Below are 16,020 nucleotides of genomic sequence, written 5' to 3'. Positions count from 1 at the left end.
CACAGTCTGGGAGCCCTCGGGGGATGTCCGACTGATGCGGATGCGGAACAGGCTCCCGCCACCGCCGCTGTGCTCGCCAGCCATGAGCCCGGCTTCTGGCTGAGCGGCGCTCCCCCGTGAAAGCGCACTGACCACCAGGGGGCAGCTCCTGCGTTGAGCGTCTGCCCCCTGATGGTCAGTGCACATCATAGTGACTGGTCGTTCTCCGCTGGACCAAAACTGGCTCTTCAACATCCCGAGGGGTCTCAGATTGTGAGAGGGCACAGGCCAGGCCGAGGGACCCCACTGGCGCATGATTGTGGCTGGGGAGGGACCGCGGGAGGGCTCCAGGGTGTGTCTGGCCTGTCTCGCTCAGTCCCAAATGGCTGGACCCCAGCAGCAAGCTAACCTACCAGTTGGAGCATAATAAAAGCCTGATATGCCAAGTGTCCGGTCACCCAGTTGGCTGTTCAACCAATCAAAGTATAATATGCTAAGACCGCTCAACCATTCACTATGATATGCACTGACCACCAGGGGGCAGACGCTCTGACTGGTAGGTTAGCTTGTTGCTGGGGTCCGGCATATAGGGACTGAGCGAGATGGTCCGGACATACCCTGGAGCCCTCTCGCAGCCTCTCCCCGGCTGGCCAACCTCCTGTGAATTCGTGCACCAGGCCTCTAGTGATGATTATAAAACTGAACAATCTACTTTTTATAGAAAAACTAGAGGCCCAGTGAACGAAATTCATGCACTGGTAGGGTCCCTAGCTGCTGCCTGTTTCCAGCCAGGGCTTCCCTCCCTTCCCCTGCTGCCTGCAGCAGCTACCGGCCAGGGCCTTCCTCCCTTCCCTTGGCCAGCCCTGTCCCCACCCCCTGGTCATACTCCCGGAAGAACTCAGGTTGAGGGGACAATTTGAAAACGCTTTTATTATACAGGATTACCTCCTGCTTATTTAAGACTTTATGAGGGAAAGTAATGCTTAAAAGAAACATGTAAAACACAACTCAAAGTACTTAGCTAATATAATAAATCAAAATATTTTCACAAAGGATGTCCAAAAAGGTTCAGCCAAATTACAATGTGAGAAAATTTCCAAGTGAGCAAATGACAGAAAAAAAAAGTCTCCATAACATATGATGTGTTAAATTTCTGTGAAACTACTCTCTACTTTGAACTATGTAAAATGAAAAATTTTTGCCTTGGCCAGGTGGCTCAATTGGTTGGAGCATTGTTCTGTATACCAAAAAAAGTTGCAGATTCGATTTGTGGTCAGGGCACATAACCTAGGTTGCAGGCTGGATCCCTGATTAGGGTGCACACAGGAGGCAACTGAGTGATGTTTCTCTCTCTCTAAAAGTCAACAACAAAAAATCCTTGGATGAGGACTAAAAAAATAAAATAAAATAAAATTATATAAAGTAAAATTCTTTAATGGGTTAATAGGCTAATAATGCAGTGACCTTTTAAATCTTTTTAACAAGACTATATGAGAAAAAATACTACACCATAGTAATTAGTTATCTTCCACTTTTTAAATGCCCAGTAGTAGTTATAAATAAAATAAAGTCTTTAATTATAATGAGCTCAAAGTTGAAGGGTATTAAATTATACCTGAGAGTCCAAGTTTGCTCCAGGAAGCCCAAGTGCAGCAAGGGCAGGATCAAGAGTAGGAGCTCCCAAAGCAGCCAATGGAACAGCGCCAATCTGTGAAATTACAAATTTTATTTAAAATTTCATTTGTTCCTTATAGTGTGTGTGTGTGTGTGTGTGCGCGCGAGTGAGTGAGAGAGAGAGAGAGAGAGAGGGAGAGAGAGAGAGAGAAATGTGTCTGTGGAGGTCGTCACCTTATTTTGCCCTCTAAAGGGCAAAGAACTAAGTTTAAGTCCATAGCCTATGTGATCTCTGTTGCAACTACTTGACTTTACTATTATAGCCTGAAAACAGGCATATACAACAAACAAATGGACATAGTTTGCCTACCTCTGGCCTCATTTTCCACCTGTCATTATAGCACATTTATCCCTACAATCAGAATTTAGGGGAAAAAATTCAATATATTCTTGTGCCAATCAAAAATATTTGTTTCTTAGCTCCAAATCCAGTTCTTTGCCCTGTTTTGTGATATTGAAGGTAGCATTTCTCCATTGACAGATGGAATCTTAAAAGCTTTATCTACTGGGGGATAAAGAACTGGAATGACATTGTGAAATGGATTTTTCTTCCTTGTTTCTATGTTCCCTTTTTGATTGTTACTGTAGCACCATATGAAATACTGAGTGGCCTTCACCTCTCAGAAAGTTGCAGAGCCATCTTCTTGGGCAGCTACCTAACAAGTTCTGTGGCACCCTGGGAAACTTCTCTAGCATCCAACCCTTTCAAAGGTCTGAATTTTATGCCAGGAGCGTTGCAAAGCCCTTTCATCTAAATGTGTTTTTTCCCCTTGTATTCTTTCTTCTTCAGCCCTAGAAGTAATGGTTGCTTCCAATATCTGCAATTTATGTATTCTTACAGTTCCCTTAGTAAGGTCCAGTTACAAGTTACTAATTCCTTATACTAAACTCTCACTGTTCAAATTACTGTGTGATTATGTCTCCTGTCCAATATAATTCTGATAGCTTTGAAGGCAGTTTGACCTTCTCTATAAAAGTTCTCCTAGCTTCCAATTAATTTTTAATAAATATAAGGTTCCAAATTTTCTGTGATTTAACTATTTACTAAGTACAGTTAAAAAACTGTGTTAATACTATTATATAAGCTATTTTGGCTTTTACACAATTTTATACATCAAAGTTGTCTACAAATTTCTCAAGGTCCACATTTTATATGTGACAATCAAAGTCATACTCATAAAAGCTGGGAATTCCTGATCTCATTCTCCTTCATAATACCATACTGTTCACTTAACAGTTAACTAAACTATTTGGACAGGCAAAATATTTAATAAAAGGAATGGTGTTATAAAGTTCTAGTTGAGGCTCTATCATTTGCTTTATCTGTGAAACCACTGACCAGTTACAGTCTTTCTGAGTTGTTTCAATACATAACATTTAAAGAAACTTTTGCCTCTATAATGATATGCTTTTTATATTACCAAGTAAATTTTTCTCCAACTTGAATATTTTATTCCCCTTATCAAATATATATCCACAAATACATTTTTATTTCAAGACACCTACTTAATTCAAACCCCCAGGTAAGAGCAAAAGATCAAAAAACATTGGTAAAGAAACAAGTCTGAAATTCACCTTTATTTTCTTTCCTGGTTAAAACAAACTATGCTCCACGAAATTTTTTTCACATTACTGAGTTATTCTGAATCAGTGGCAAAACCAATGTAACAGATATTCTTAAAATGCAAACTTCTAAGAGATTCTCTTTAGGATTTATGATTGCAATAGCCTTTAATATCATAAACACATGGTATCATTCTGTGAACTAGAATCACAATACATAAAAAGCTCAAATATGTTTAGCTTTATCCACAATTCTGTGTTCCTTTCTATCCTTTAAGATTTCAATAGAACTAGTACCTGGGTAAGTGGGTTAGGAGTAGGCAGGAGTCCACCACCAGGCAGAAGACCTGCCACTGCATTAGCTGGTGCCAACAGAGACAAAGCCTTAGTCTCATCAGGAATAACTCCTGCAGAGAAACATCCTTGCATTAGAACACACCCTTTTGCAAGACAGAAAACACACAAAAACACCCAGAAAATGTCTCCCTGATACACCACCTGAGTTTGTTGAAAGTACTTATGTTCGCTAAAATATAAAGCTTGATTTCTATTATTATTTATTATTAACTTTATGTCAGAATGAAACTTCAATGTGTGAAAGTTTGTTTCCTTTTTTTCTCTACAAATGGTTAAGTTTCTAGAGTAAAAAAAAAATAGCACAATACACACTACTTTTTTGTTAACACTGCCAAGATTTCATCACCTGTACTCGATTTTTAAGTCATGAACCAAACGTAAGCAAGCACAGTCGGTTCTCCAGGGGTGTGCTCTCAACTTTCAAAAGCTGTTTTATGAACAACGACTCGTGTCGGCTGCTTCACTATAAAGCACACAGAAAAATCAAGATACACAAGACAAAAAAAGTTTGATTTAGGGGTTAATAATATGGTACAGTTACTATGATTTTCTTTTACACCTACCATACAAATTTTGTAAAAATTAAGAGAAGGAAAGTATGTAAAGGAAATATTCTGTTGGAATCAAGTGTAGGGCTTTTGCTGACTCATGAAAATGAATGTTTCTGAAGGTCTCTGAATACACACTGGATGTGTGTGGGGGAGTAAGAGAGAGAGAGAGAGAGAGAGAGAGAAGGGGTAAAACAACATGGCACATTCCTTACCTGTACAGTAAAATGCTTTATATTCCAGCATGTGCCATGCTAACCATACCAAAAAATGCTGCTATACAGTGTGAGTTCAAAAGCTAACTTAAGCAAACTCCTAAAGTCGAAAACAACATGTATATCTGTTTTTAAAGCCTAAACTGTGTATTCAGATAACATCTAAGGGTCCTAAGACAAATATTTATGTACACAATTTAAATTCTATCCAACAGCAAAAGCCCTATACAGATGGATTAATCTGTTAATGTGCCCAAGCCCCCAAAATGAGAGTTCAATAATACAATTAAACTATATATTTGCAAATACCAGTAGTATTTCTGTAATACATATTAAGAAACTGCATCTCATCATAAAACATACAATATGTACAGGGCACTTAAGAGAAACTGGATAAGCTGCAGAAGAAAACTGTTGGGTGGTATTTTCAGCAGGGCCTGGTATATAGTTCAGGCTGAACCAGGGAAAAGAACTGTAAAACACAACAACAAAAAAGAAAAACCACTGTTAAATAAAGGTAATGGTTCCTTCCACCTATACTGAGAAGTGCCGATAATATAAACAAATGTATACTACACAGCACTGTTATCTTGCTTGTGTCAGAGCTGTCATCAATTTAGATACCCAGAGTTATGGAGGGGGGGAGGGGAGGGAGAAGATCATTTAGATATAGGGCATTAATGCATCAATATTAACAAACCTACAAAGATTATGGGATAATCTTGCATGCAAAATTATGTCTCAAGAGGATAATATTAAATATCAACATCTTATTCAAATTAGTGCATTTGCAACATTTCTGGCAAACTACAATCCTCTTGAATTTATTGTGAGACACCTGATAGAAGATCTGCATCCATTAAAAAAAAGTCATGCATCTGATCCTCTGATTAAAAAAAGACTATTTGAAAATAAAACTACAATTTAAAAATAGCAATGAGGCCCCTCACCAGTTAATTTTCATGCGTCAAGAGTATTTTTTTTACTGCTGCTTTGATAGAACCATGAAATACTGCATGAATGTGTAGAAATGAAAGAAAAAGAAACAGACAAAAGAAACAAACATTAACCAAGGAACCTAAATAACCCCCAAATCCATTACTATTAAGAGCTCCTTCCAAATCCAGCTATCTCAGTTTTACCAATTAAGATTATTCCTTACCGTATACTTTGTGTCTATTGTTCTAAAACATGATCAAGAAGCAACACCAAAGTGTCAAAGCTAAAACTAGGGTGAATGGTGACAAATGGATTGAGTACATCAGTTATTTAGTGGAGATAACATTAATACAGCATACCATACCATTATTAAATACACTAAAAATAGATTCCAGAACTAAGTATTTTGGTAATTCCACATACACTCCTAAATATTTCACTTTTGAAACAGATTCAGAAAAATTACCATATTCTAAAAATATTTATAAAAGCCAATTATATGATGATATACTGTATTATGTCCAGGGCTCGGGAACTATGATATAAAACTTAGCCAATAAGAATTATTTAAATTTAAAGGCTAATGTTTTGCACATTACTCACATGATTTGACCCTTGTTCCAAAAACTATCATCTATATTTTACTTATTCTAAATTTGAATTCTGTAAATTTTCTTTTGGTGGTAAGTCTTATCCTACAACAGGCAAACTGATATAAAAAGAATTGCTTAATCAAAACACACTAAATCAAATGTTTATCAGCATATATATTTTAAAACCTTTAAATTGGTCGACACACTTTAATATCATAGAGATAGATGTACTATTATATAGATGCCTTTACCCCATCTATGAATGCAACTTAATTTCTTTAGAAACCAGAGGCAATTTGTTTAAGTTTTAAGGACTAGACATTTCACAACTTTTACAAGGTATGGTGTAAATGTTCACATTGGTATTCAAAGAGCCAAGATAGCATTTAAAGTAAACAATATCAAGATTCTGCTTCCACTGACCAGTACATTAAGGAAAGGGGAAAGCATTAAATTCTGGTCAAAATTAACTTAATGCTGTAAATTAACTTAAAATCCCATAATTATTAACTTAATTAAAATCCAGTAATTTTATATTTCAGTTATTTCTTTGATCAAAATTTATAGATAACAAAAAGCAAATAAAGTAGCAGTACATTGGGAACAAACTAATTATAAAATATGGCTTAGAAAATTTACAAAATGGAATTAAAATAGTGTCTTGTCACAGTGGCTTTTTTAAAGATCCCCAAACCCTGCTCATAATTTCTGTCAAGTTACTTTAACCTCCTAAAATGTAAAAAGAAAAGAAAATGTAGTTAACAAATGGTTACACCAGAAAAACACTTGGGGGACTTGAGTGCTTGCTGGCCTTTAGTTAATGTCTAGAATCCCCTGTAGCTGCAGAGGACCCACTGTTTTTCAGTCATCAGGAAGAGTTTTGCATTTGCCTTCTCCACTACAAAAATCACACACACAAATAACAGAGAGAAGAATTTATTATTTAGAGATATTCTAGAAAATATAGCAAGAATGAACAAGAAAATCTGGCAATAAAAACAAAACACCCAGTGCCCATCTGGCACCTAGGCTATAGGAAATCTTGAATTTTCATACAAACCAAAATCATTGCAACCCTTGGTATACTGGAATTCAATATGGGATCTTTTTGTAAAGTTGTCAGTGAGGAAGCACTAAAAAAATAAAGCCCAGTCCTTTATTCAAAACAGAAATAACATCATGCATTTATTTGAAGGTCCCTGTGTAAATGTGCATGGAGTGAACCATTCACCTTCAGGACTTTTTCATAAAACTCAATGTTATATTAACTAAGTAAATGTATCTTAAGGAATTACAATTAGGGACATGGTTTTAAAGAACTTAAAAATGTTTTAAAATAATGGCATGGTTAAATATCTTATAAAAACAGATCCGATTTCTAATTTTTAGAATTAAAATCTCAAGTAAAAATATGGACCACAGTATAACAAGGGTTTCAAATCGTTAATAGCTTAGATTTTTAACATGCTACTAACACTCACTCTAAAACTATTCTGAGGTAGATGGTCATCATTGGATGCCCACATAGGTAGGTAAACAAAGCACAAACCTTCTGCATATGGTACGACTATCAATGCTCTGTCAACGAATACAGTGTTTGTCAGATGCTGTGCCACAACTGCTGAGTCCGGATCATGGAATTTAACAAAGCAGACACGGGATGAGACCGGCAAAGGTGAATCACTGAAAAACAAACAAATTGCATAAAAGTAGAGGAAAAGAATATCAACTAAAACGTAAGTGTATGATTCATAAACCCACACCTGCATTTCCAAAGCAAAATAGGCAGATATTAGTAACCTCACATATAATTAGTTAGCTAGTTTTAAAAAATGACATCACAAATAAAGAACTATCCACTAAACTCATGTAGAGCAAATTGCATGCATGCAATCATTGTTTAACTTTTTAGTTTACCAAGTTAAAAACTGTTTGAAACTCAAGTGTCAGAGGTTGAGCAGACCACAAAAATGTCAACACTTGAAGAAAAATACCAATACCAGTTATTTTTAAATACAGGTAGCAAGTAGTCTTGGCTTAGAAAACTTTTCAGAGCAAAAAATATACAGAATTCGCCAATTTAGGAACAAAAGAATATTGTGGAAAAGTATATCTATCTGACAATCGAGTTTTCTTTACCTGCCTACTAAATAAAATGCCCTGTCCTCTTTCATCTATAGCATCAGAGAGAGAAAAAATTTTAAGCACACATGGCAACAGTACTCCACCCTTTAGTGTTACTAGTATGCAAAATTTCAATAAGCAAAGGAGTCACTTCCCTCAGCAAATTGCTTAGATAAAACAAAAAGTGCTAATGTACAAATTATAGCAGACTACAAGGTAAGATAAATTAAGAGAGTGCAGATTTTGTTTTAAATATAGGGTGGCTCAAATTCCTGCCACAAAACTTTCCATCTATGAGAGGGAAAGATTAAATATGGGCAGGAGTTGCTCCCTAATCCCAACCCAAAAGTTGTTTTAAAACCAATGCCCTATGGCAACAGTAATCACATCATCCTGGTCATACATTAGAATCTTCTGTGGAGAAAAAAATACCCTGGCTCTCTACTCCACAGCAATTAAATCAAGATCTCTTATGAAGTACTAAGTGTTTTCCCCTTCTTTATTTTAATTCTGACAATTTTTACATGCACCCAGGGTAAAGAACCTCTGCCAAATGTAAGCCAATTACATTTTAAGACTCAATGAAAAGGAAAATCCTATAGTATCTTTGAATGTTACTAGAATGAGGCTTATTGTTAATTTTCTTAATAAACTAGATTTTCAAGTGTACACAAAAATGTATTTACATCAGATTTGGTTACCCTAGGTATTGCAGAGATAAGTATTTGCTGACCCCCCCATCCCAATTTGTGCACTAACATGAAAATAAAAACTCATTACTTATAATGAAGACTAACATAAAGCTGTATAACCCTCAAACCCGTTAGAATTTGTAAGTTTACCCAAGGCATTGCCCTTAGATACTAAGCATAGATCCTAATCTAAGCTCAAAGCAAAGTTGACAATATATCCATCCACATAGAATTTAAGCCACCTTGTCATAGAAGCTTACTGCTAAATGTTTTTGAAAGGCTACAGTGTTTTTTAATGTAGACATAGTGTTTGTTTTTTTTAATATGAAGGACCACTGGTGGAAAATTTAAGAGTAGTGGAAAGAATACAATTCCAGCAGTTTTAGTACTAAAGCTATATATAGCAATTTGCATTTCTTTTCTGATATCCATATTTTTACAACTAAAGAGCTCTTTAAATGCTATAGTTAGATAAGGAAGAGAACTTAGTTTACCTTACATTTTTTTTAAGGTAAAGTAGCATATAAGTTACTTATATAATGATTAAAGTATCTATTTTTGGTCACTGAAATATTTACTTAAATAATGAATTTAAGTTTACCTGCAGTGTTACAGTAGCCTGTAGTTACTGCACACTTTTGACATATATATGCTTTGCTGGGATCATTACCCTGTCAACATTCCAGTTATATTTTCCATTATGAAATCCCACTAAAACCAAACATATGAAGAATACCTACTACGTGTAAAAGAGTGATTCCACTCACAAGTTACGAGGCTAAATCAAGAAAATCATGATCAAGTTATAAAGGACAATCACAACACTGAAGTTCCAATACTAGGTCTGACACTGGTAGAGTGGCTTGGGTGTAAAAAACTACCTACATGAATTACAGTTCACTCATCTGTGAAATACGGTTAAATACATTCTCCCTCTAGATTTGTAAGAGCAGAGTAAGATGAAATTAGAAAGCATCTAGCACTATTTAATTTCCAACGTGCATTTTAGGAACTAGAATTAAAGTAACCATTTTTCTTTTAAAAAGAGAATAAATGGGAGGAACAATGACAGATACTTTCAATGGCTATAGGGCTGTCATAGTGAAGAGAGGGTTACAGTATCTGTTATGAAGACAGGCAATTTTATCACTGGGTGAAATTATAAGCCAGCAATTTTTGGCTTAGAAGAACCAGGAAATAGATGGATTCAAGAATAAAACAAAGGGAGAAACCTTTTTGAGGAGGTTACCACTGAAATGTTTGGCATGATTCAGATCCCAGGATCCCCGCCCCCCCCTCATAGGCAGGGGCTCAGTCATATATGTACTTTAAAACATGCCAACTTCCAGTCTCCCAAATTATTGATGACCCCAACAAATGGCCTCATATTCTAGAAGAGGGAGAATTAAACTTAACCTGTTGATGATTGGTGCCATAGAGAAAAACAAAGCAGTTAAATTGAATAAAGATGAAGCAGGTGTGCTGTATTTTTATACAGGGTGATCAGGAAACAGATTAGGTGGCATCTGAGCAACAAAAGGAAATAAGCATGTCATGGTCATATCGAGGAGAAAAGAGTTCCAGGTGGATATGAATGCCTTTGGTGGGGAGGGGGATGTACACCCTAAAAACAACAACAATATACCATGTGCAAATGTGTCTATAATAGTCATAATTTTATGTAATCTGAGCCAATTAAGCATATTCTAAGAGCCAAGTTTTGACATAATGAACCCTCTTGGACTACTAAGACTCCATAGCACATCGTCAACAGGAAACTACTGAAAACTGTAGCAAGCTTAAAGAAATTGTCTATCAAATATTTCTAAATTGTGCAGGTCAGATGAGCTATTGGGATGTAAGATTAGCAACAAAAGTAAACATCTACATAAGTACTATTCAATTTAGGGAAGTCACTAAGATAATATAGCATTTACTACATTGTAACTTTGTACATTTTCAGGTGAGAAAATAGTCTGTATGTGGGAACACATATGGAGTCAAAGAGCAGATACGTGTCAATATATAACTCCTTCCAATACAGGGAATGTCCTCTTAATGTACAGTACCCCAAATCATTATCTGGTGTATATCTGCTATCCTGGTTACATGATGCAACCACTCCTTGGATTATAAAGCAAAAAGCCCTGAGTCCAGTATCCCTCTAAGATACTGACCATGGAATGGGTAAAGGATAAGCCAGAAAGCTGATTACACCTCCCTTTGTCATCTTTTTAATAAATGAATCATAAAAAGAGCATCTTCAAAATAAACAAAACACTTCAAGGTCAGCAACTATAACAAAATTCTTAATAACTTGTGGGACTGGAAAGAATTATTTTGTAAATAAATCCAGTATCTCAAATACTTTGAATATAATCAAATGTGTGACTCATTTTCTGCCATTTACTGTTTATTAATTTTACTAACAACTTAAGGAGGAATATGTTGTGAGAAAAACTGAGTAACAGGAAAACATCTATTTCTGTATGTTCATATTATGAAAGCTATTTGTCCTTCATTACCAAAGCAAATTGAGTTTCTATTCAAGATTACTACAAATACATGTTCCCAGAACTGTACACTTCATGCAAATAATTCTAAAATCTCTCTCAGGTATATTCCCCTAAATATTAAAGACAACACAACAATTTGAAAATACTAAGGATCATCTGAAAATATTTTAAATAGGAAGTGATAATACCTCACAAACACCACAGTATGGTTAACTTGTATTGTTTTGGTGTCGGGAGTACATAATGATTTATCACATCCACCAAAACAGCAGATTCCAATTTCCTGTTTAGAACTAAAGTGAAATCATAAAACTAAATGGGATGGGAGAAGATACTGAAAGTAACATTTGAATTTTGAAAGAGTGTTCCTAATGTTTGTTCTAATAATTATCACATCTTATCTAGCCTCATAGCTTCTTTACTTTTCTTTACAATCCACTCATTTAATACTTTTGCAATAAAAATGTGAGACAACAGGATAAAAAAGCCATATACTCTAAAAATTTAGAACTGTAAAACATCATAACTATATACATTATTTAAACAAAGGAAAACTCTAACTTTCAGCTATAACCCATTTCTTTTGTCATTAAAATTATGTACTCAGGTTCACTGAATTTACTGCTGTGAAGAGTGTTAATGTATTAACTCTGTATGTATTCAGTCGGCCAGAATCCCGGAACAGCAATACCTAGCAATAAGTGAACGACCACCTACAAAGTTCAATAATAAATTTACATAGGAACGGGCAATTTTGTTACTTTCCAAAGAACTCAAAGAAACAGCTTAAAAAAAAAGATTAACCAAGACACATAAAATGCAGTTATCATGCTTTAGTTGCTCAAAGAACGACCCTGTTGGCACAATTTAAGGGGCCGGGGGTGGGAGGTTAAGAGCCAGTGACTCCTAATCCCCGAAACCCTGGCCCTGCGTCCTTAGTCGGCCCAGCATGCAGATGCTTCCCCAAGGACCGCACGGCCAGCTCAGCTAAAGCTCCCGCTCCCGAAGCATCGACAGGGCCTAGGAAATGGTGTTAGGCCCAGGCTGGGAGGAGTTAGCAAAACGGTGATGGTGGACGATACTCACTCCGGCGGGAAGAGGCGCAGTTCGTCCGGATCATGGAATTTAACAAAGCAGACACGGGATGAAACCAGCAAAGGTGAACCATCCGGCGGGAAGAGGCGCAGTTCCTCGATCTTGCCTAGGAAACCGAAGAGGGTCCGCATCTGCTCAGAGCTAGCGCTCGGGGAGACATTAGTCACCTGGATTACCTGGGTGCCGCCACCGCTGCCTCCGCCACCCTGCCCGCCACTGGGGCCAGGGCTGGCAGTGCTGGGAACGACGGTAGTGTTGCTCATGGCACTGCTCGCTCTTGCTTTAACACATCAAACACAAAACAGTGAGAGGGAGGGGAAAGAGGAACCGTTCGCCTGAGAGGAGACAGGAGGGTGTCCACTGTTACAGCTGCTGCCTCCGTTTCTTCACCCCACTGCTCGCGGGAGGGGAGGGAAGAGAGCCGGGCTCTTCAGGCACCAATTGTTAGGGTCCAACCCCAGCAGGTCCAGGGGTTTCCAAAGATGAGGACGGAGTCCGCGAAGAATGAAGGAATGACACGGAAACAGCGTTCAGTTGATCCATAGCACATCGTCAACAGGAAACTACTGAAAACTGTAGCAAGCTTAAAGAAATTGTCTATCAAATATTTCTAAATTGTGCAGGTCAGATGAGCTATTGGGATGTAAGATTAGCAACAAAAGTAAACATCTACATAAGTACTATTCAATTTAGGGAAGTCACTAAGATAATATAGCATTTACTACATTGTAACTTTGTACATTTTCAGGTGAGAAAATAGTCTGTATGTGGGAACACATATGGAGTCAAAGAGCAGATACGTGTCAATATATAACTCCTTCCAATACAGGGAATGTCCTCTTAATGTACAGTACCCCAAATCATTATCTGGTGTATATCTGCTATCCTGGTTACATGATGCAACCACTCCTTGGATTATAAAGCAAAAAGCCCTGAGTCCAGTATCCCTCTAAGATACTGACCATGGAATGGGTAAAGGATAAGCCAGAAAGCTGATTACACCTCCCTTTGTCATCTTTTTAATAAATGAATCATAAAAAGAGCATCTTCAAAATAAACAAAACACTTCAAGGTCAGCAACTATAACAAAATTCTTAATAACTTGTGGGACTGGAAAGAATTATTTTGTAAATAAATCCAGTATCTCAAATACTTTGAATATAATCAAATGTGTGACTCATTTTCTGCCATTTACTGTTTATTAATTTTACTAACAACCTAAGGAGGAATATGTTGTGAGAAAAACTGAGTAACAGGAAAACATCTATTTCTGTATGTTCATATTATGAAAGCTATTTGTCCTTCATTACCAAAGCAAATTGAGTTTCTATTCAAGATTACTACAAATACATGTTCCCAGAACTGTACACTTCATGCAAATAATTCTAAAATCTCTCTCAGGTATATTCCCCTAAATATTAAAGACAACACAACAATTTGAAAATACTAAGGATCATCTGAAAATATTTTAAATAGGAAGTGATAATACCTCACAAACACCACAGTATGGTTAACTTGTATTGTTTTGGTGTCGGGAGTACATAATGATTTATCACATCCACCAAAACAGCAGATTCCAATTTCCTGTTTAGAACTAAAGTGAAATCATAAAACTAAATGGGATGGGAGAAGATACTGAAAGTAACATTTGAATTTTGAAAGAGTGTTCCTAATGTTTGTTCTAATAATTATCACATCTTATCTAGCCTCATAGCTTCTTTACTTTTCTTTACAATCCACTCATTTAATACTTTTGCAATAAAAATGTGAGACAACAGGATAAAAAAGCCATATACTCTAAAAATTTAGAACTGTAAAACATCATAACTATATACATTATTTAAACAAAGGAAAACTCTAACTTTCAGCTATAACCCATTTCTTTTGTCATTAAAATTATGTACTCAGGTTCACTGAATTTACTGCTGTGAAGAGTGTTAATGTATTAACTCTGTATGTATTCAGTCGGCCAGAATCCCGGAACAGCAATACCTAGCAATAAGTGAACGACCACCTACAAAGTTCAATAATAAATTTACATAGGAACGGGCAATTTTGTTACTTTCCAAAGAACTCAAAGAAACAGCTTAAAAAAAAAGATTAACCAAGACACATAAAATGCAGTTATCATGCTTTAGTTGCTCAAAGAACGACCCTGTTGGCACAATTTAAGGGGCCGGGGGTGGGAGGTTAAGAGCCAGTGACTCCTAATCCCCGAAACCCTGGCCCTGCGTCCTTAGTCGGCCCAGCATGCAGATGCTTCCCCAAGGACCGCACGGCCAGCTCAGCTAAAGCTCCCGCTCCCGAAGCATCGACAGGGCCTAGGAAATGGTGTTAGGCCCAGGCTGGGAGGAGTTAGCAAAACGGTGATGGTGGACGATACTCACTCCGGCGGGAAGAGGCGCAGTTCGTCGATCTTGCCTAGGAAACCGAAGAGGGTCCGCATCTGCTCAGAGCTAGCGCTCGGGGAGACATTAGTCACCTGGATTACCTGGGTGCCGCCACCGCTGCCTCCGCCACCCTGCCCGCCACTGGGGCCAGGGCCGGCAGTGCTGGGAACGACGGTAGTGTTGCTCATGGCGCTGCTCGCTCCTGCTTTAACACATCAAACACACAACAAACAGTGAGAGGGAGGGGAAAGAGGAACCGTTTGCCGGAGAGGAGACAGGAGGGCGTCCACTGTTACAGCCGCCGCTGCTGCCTCCGCCGCCGTTTCTCCGCCCCACCGCTCGCCGGGGGGGAGGGAACAGAGCGCGCGAGTTCGAGCCCACGAGAAAACAAACGGCCTCGCCTCCAACCACCTCAATTGCGGGCCCGACTTCCCCACAATGCCTTGCGGCGCACGGGCGCGTCACCGTCGGCTCCGCCCCGCGCAGGCGCAGCAAGCCTCGCTCGCAGCCAGGAGGTCGCGAGAGGCTCCGCGGTCTACTGAAATACGTCATCTCTTTTCGTTCCCCTCCCCCCTCATTTTTTTAAAAAGTGGAATTTTTTAAGGCAATATTCACTCCCCTGCAAAATAAATATGCACACTTTAGTAACTATTCTTATTAAAAAATGCCCACAATATTTTTATGTACAGATACTTCTAACTACAGATCTGTGGAGTTAACTAATGAAATTTCCACCCTACCTACCAAGATTTTCCTCTCCACCAGTAAAAATTTTCTGCAACTCGGTAACATTAAATTGTTATAATTTGCTTTGTCAGTAAACCTTCAAAAAAGGTATTTTAATGTTACATTTATTAGTGCTTTTATAAGCTAATTTTATTTCACAGGTTGACTAAGAGCACATTGTGCTGTACCTAAATATATTTAGGCATAAGATCTGAAAACTACAGAAAAAATTTTTACATGCATATTTTTGCTTAATAATTTTTTGAAGCTTTTGACTATAAAAAGATCCTTGCATAATTTTTCAGCCACATCTAAATTATTTTCCTTTCATCTAGTGTTATTCAATGACTAGCAGTTCCCCAAACCTGACAAAATACTTCATTTCACTGTCTTTATACAAGTTATTAATGACCTCCCTCATTTTATCTGCCATCTTTTGTAGGGGTTTCTTCTCTCACTGCCACAACTTCTCTGTGTAACAACAAAGGATACGGTTAACTTTTGTTATATTGACATGCACCCCCCTGCCCCACAGCAAAGCTGTGAATTTTCTGGGTCAGTTTAGGACAGCCTTGGGCAAACTACGGCCCCGCCGGATCCGGCCAGTTT

General features: G+C 37.7%; 1 protein-coding gene across 10 annotated transcripts in view; it reads right to left on the bottom strand.

Annotated features, from left to right (window-relative positions):
* SRSF11 (serine/arginine-rich splicing factor 11) overlaps positions 1-16,020 on the bottom strand; it is a 54,262-nt gene that overhangs the window by 24,235 nt on the left and 14,007 nt on the right. For 5 of the 10 annotated variants that reach the window (XM_014544335.1, XM_014544336.1, XM_014544338.1 and 2 more), the window contains exons 1-4: positions 12,287-12,569; positions 7,418-7,551; positions 3,514-3,623; positions 1,595-1,687 (exon numbers count right to left, since the gene is read on the bottom strand). In XM_014544335.1, coding sequence (XP_014399821.1) covers positions 1,595-1,687; positions 3,514-3,623; positions 7,418-7,551; positions 12,287-12,558 — 609 coding nt within the window. In that variant the 5' untranslated portion in view covers positions 12,559-12,569. Of the gene's footprint in view, positions 1-1,594; positions 1,688-3,513; positions 3,624-7,417; positions 7,552-12,286; positions 12,570-14,682; positions 15,135-16,020 lie in introns of those variants that run through there. The other 5 variants (XM_014544341.1, XM_005871904.2, XM_014544342.1 and 2 more) reach the window with 3 other exon arrangements.

Source organism: Myotis brandtii, unplaced genomic scaffold (assembly GCF_000412655.1).
Source record: "Myotis brandtii unplaced genomic scaffold, ASM41265v1 scaffold36, whole genome shotgun sequence".
NCBI classification, from domain to species: domain Eukaryota; kingdom Metazoa; phylum Chordata; class Mammalia; order Chiroptera; family Vespertilionidae; genus Myotis; species Myotis brandtii.
This window is presented reverse-complemented; position numbering and strand designations above follow the sequence as displayed.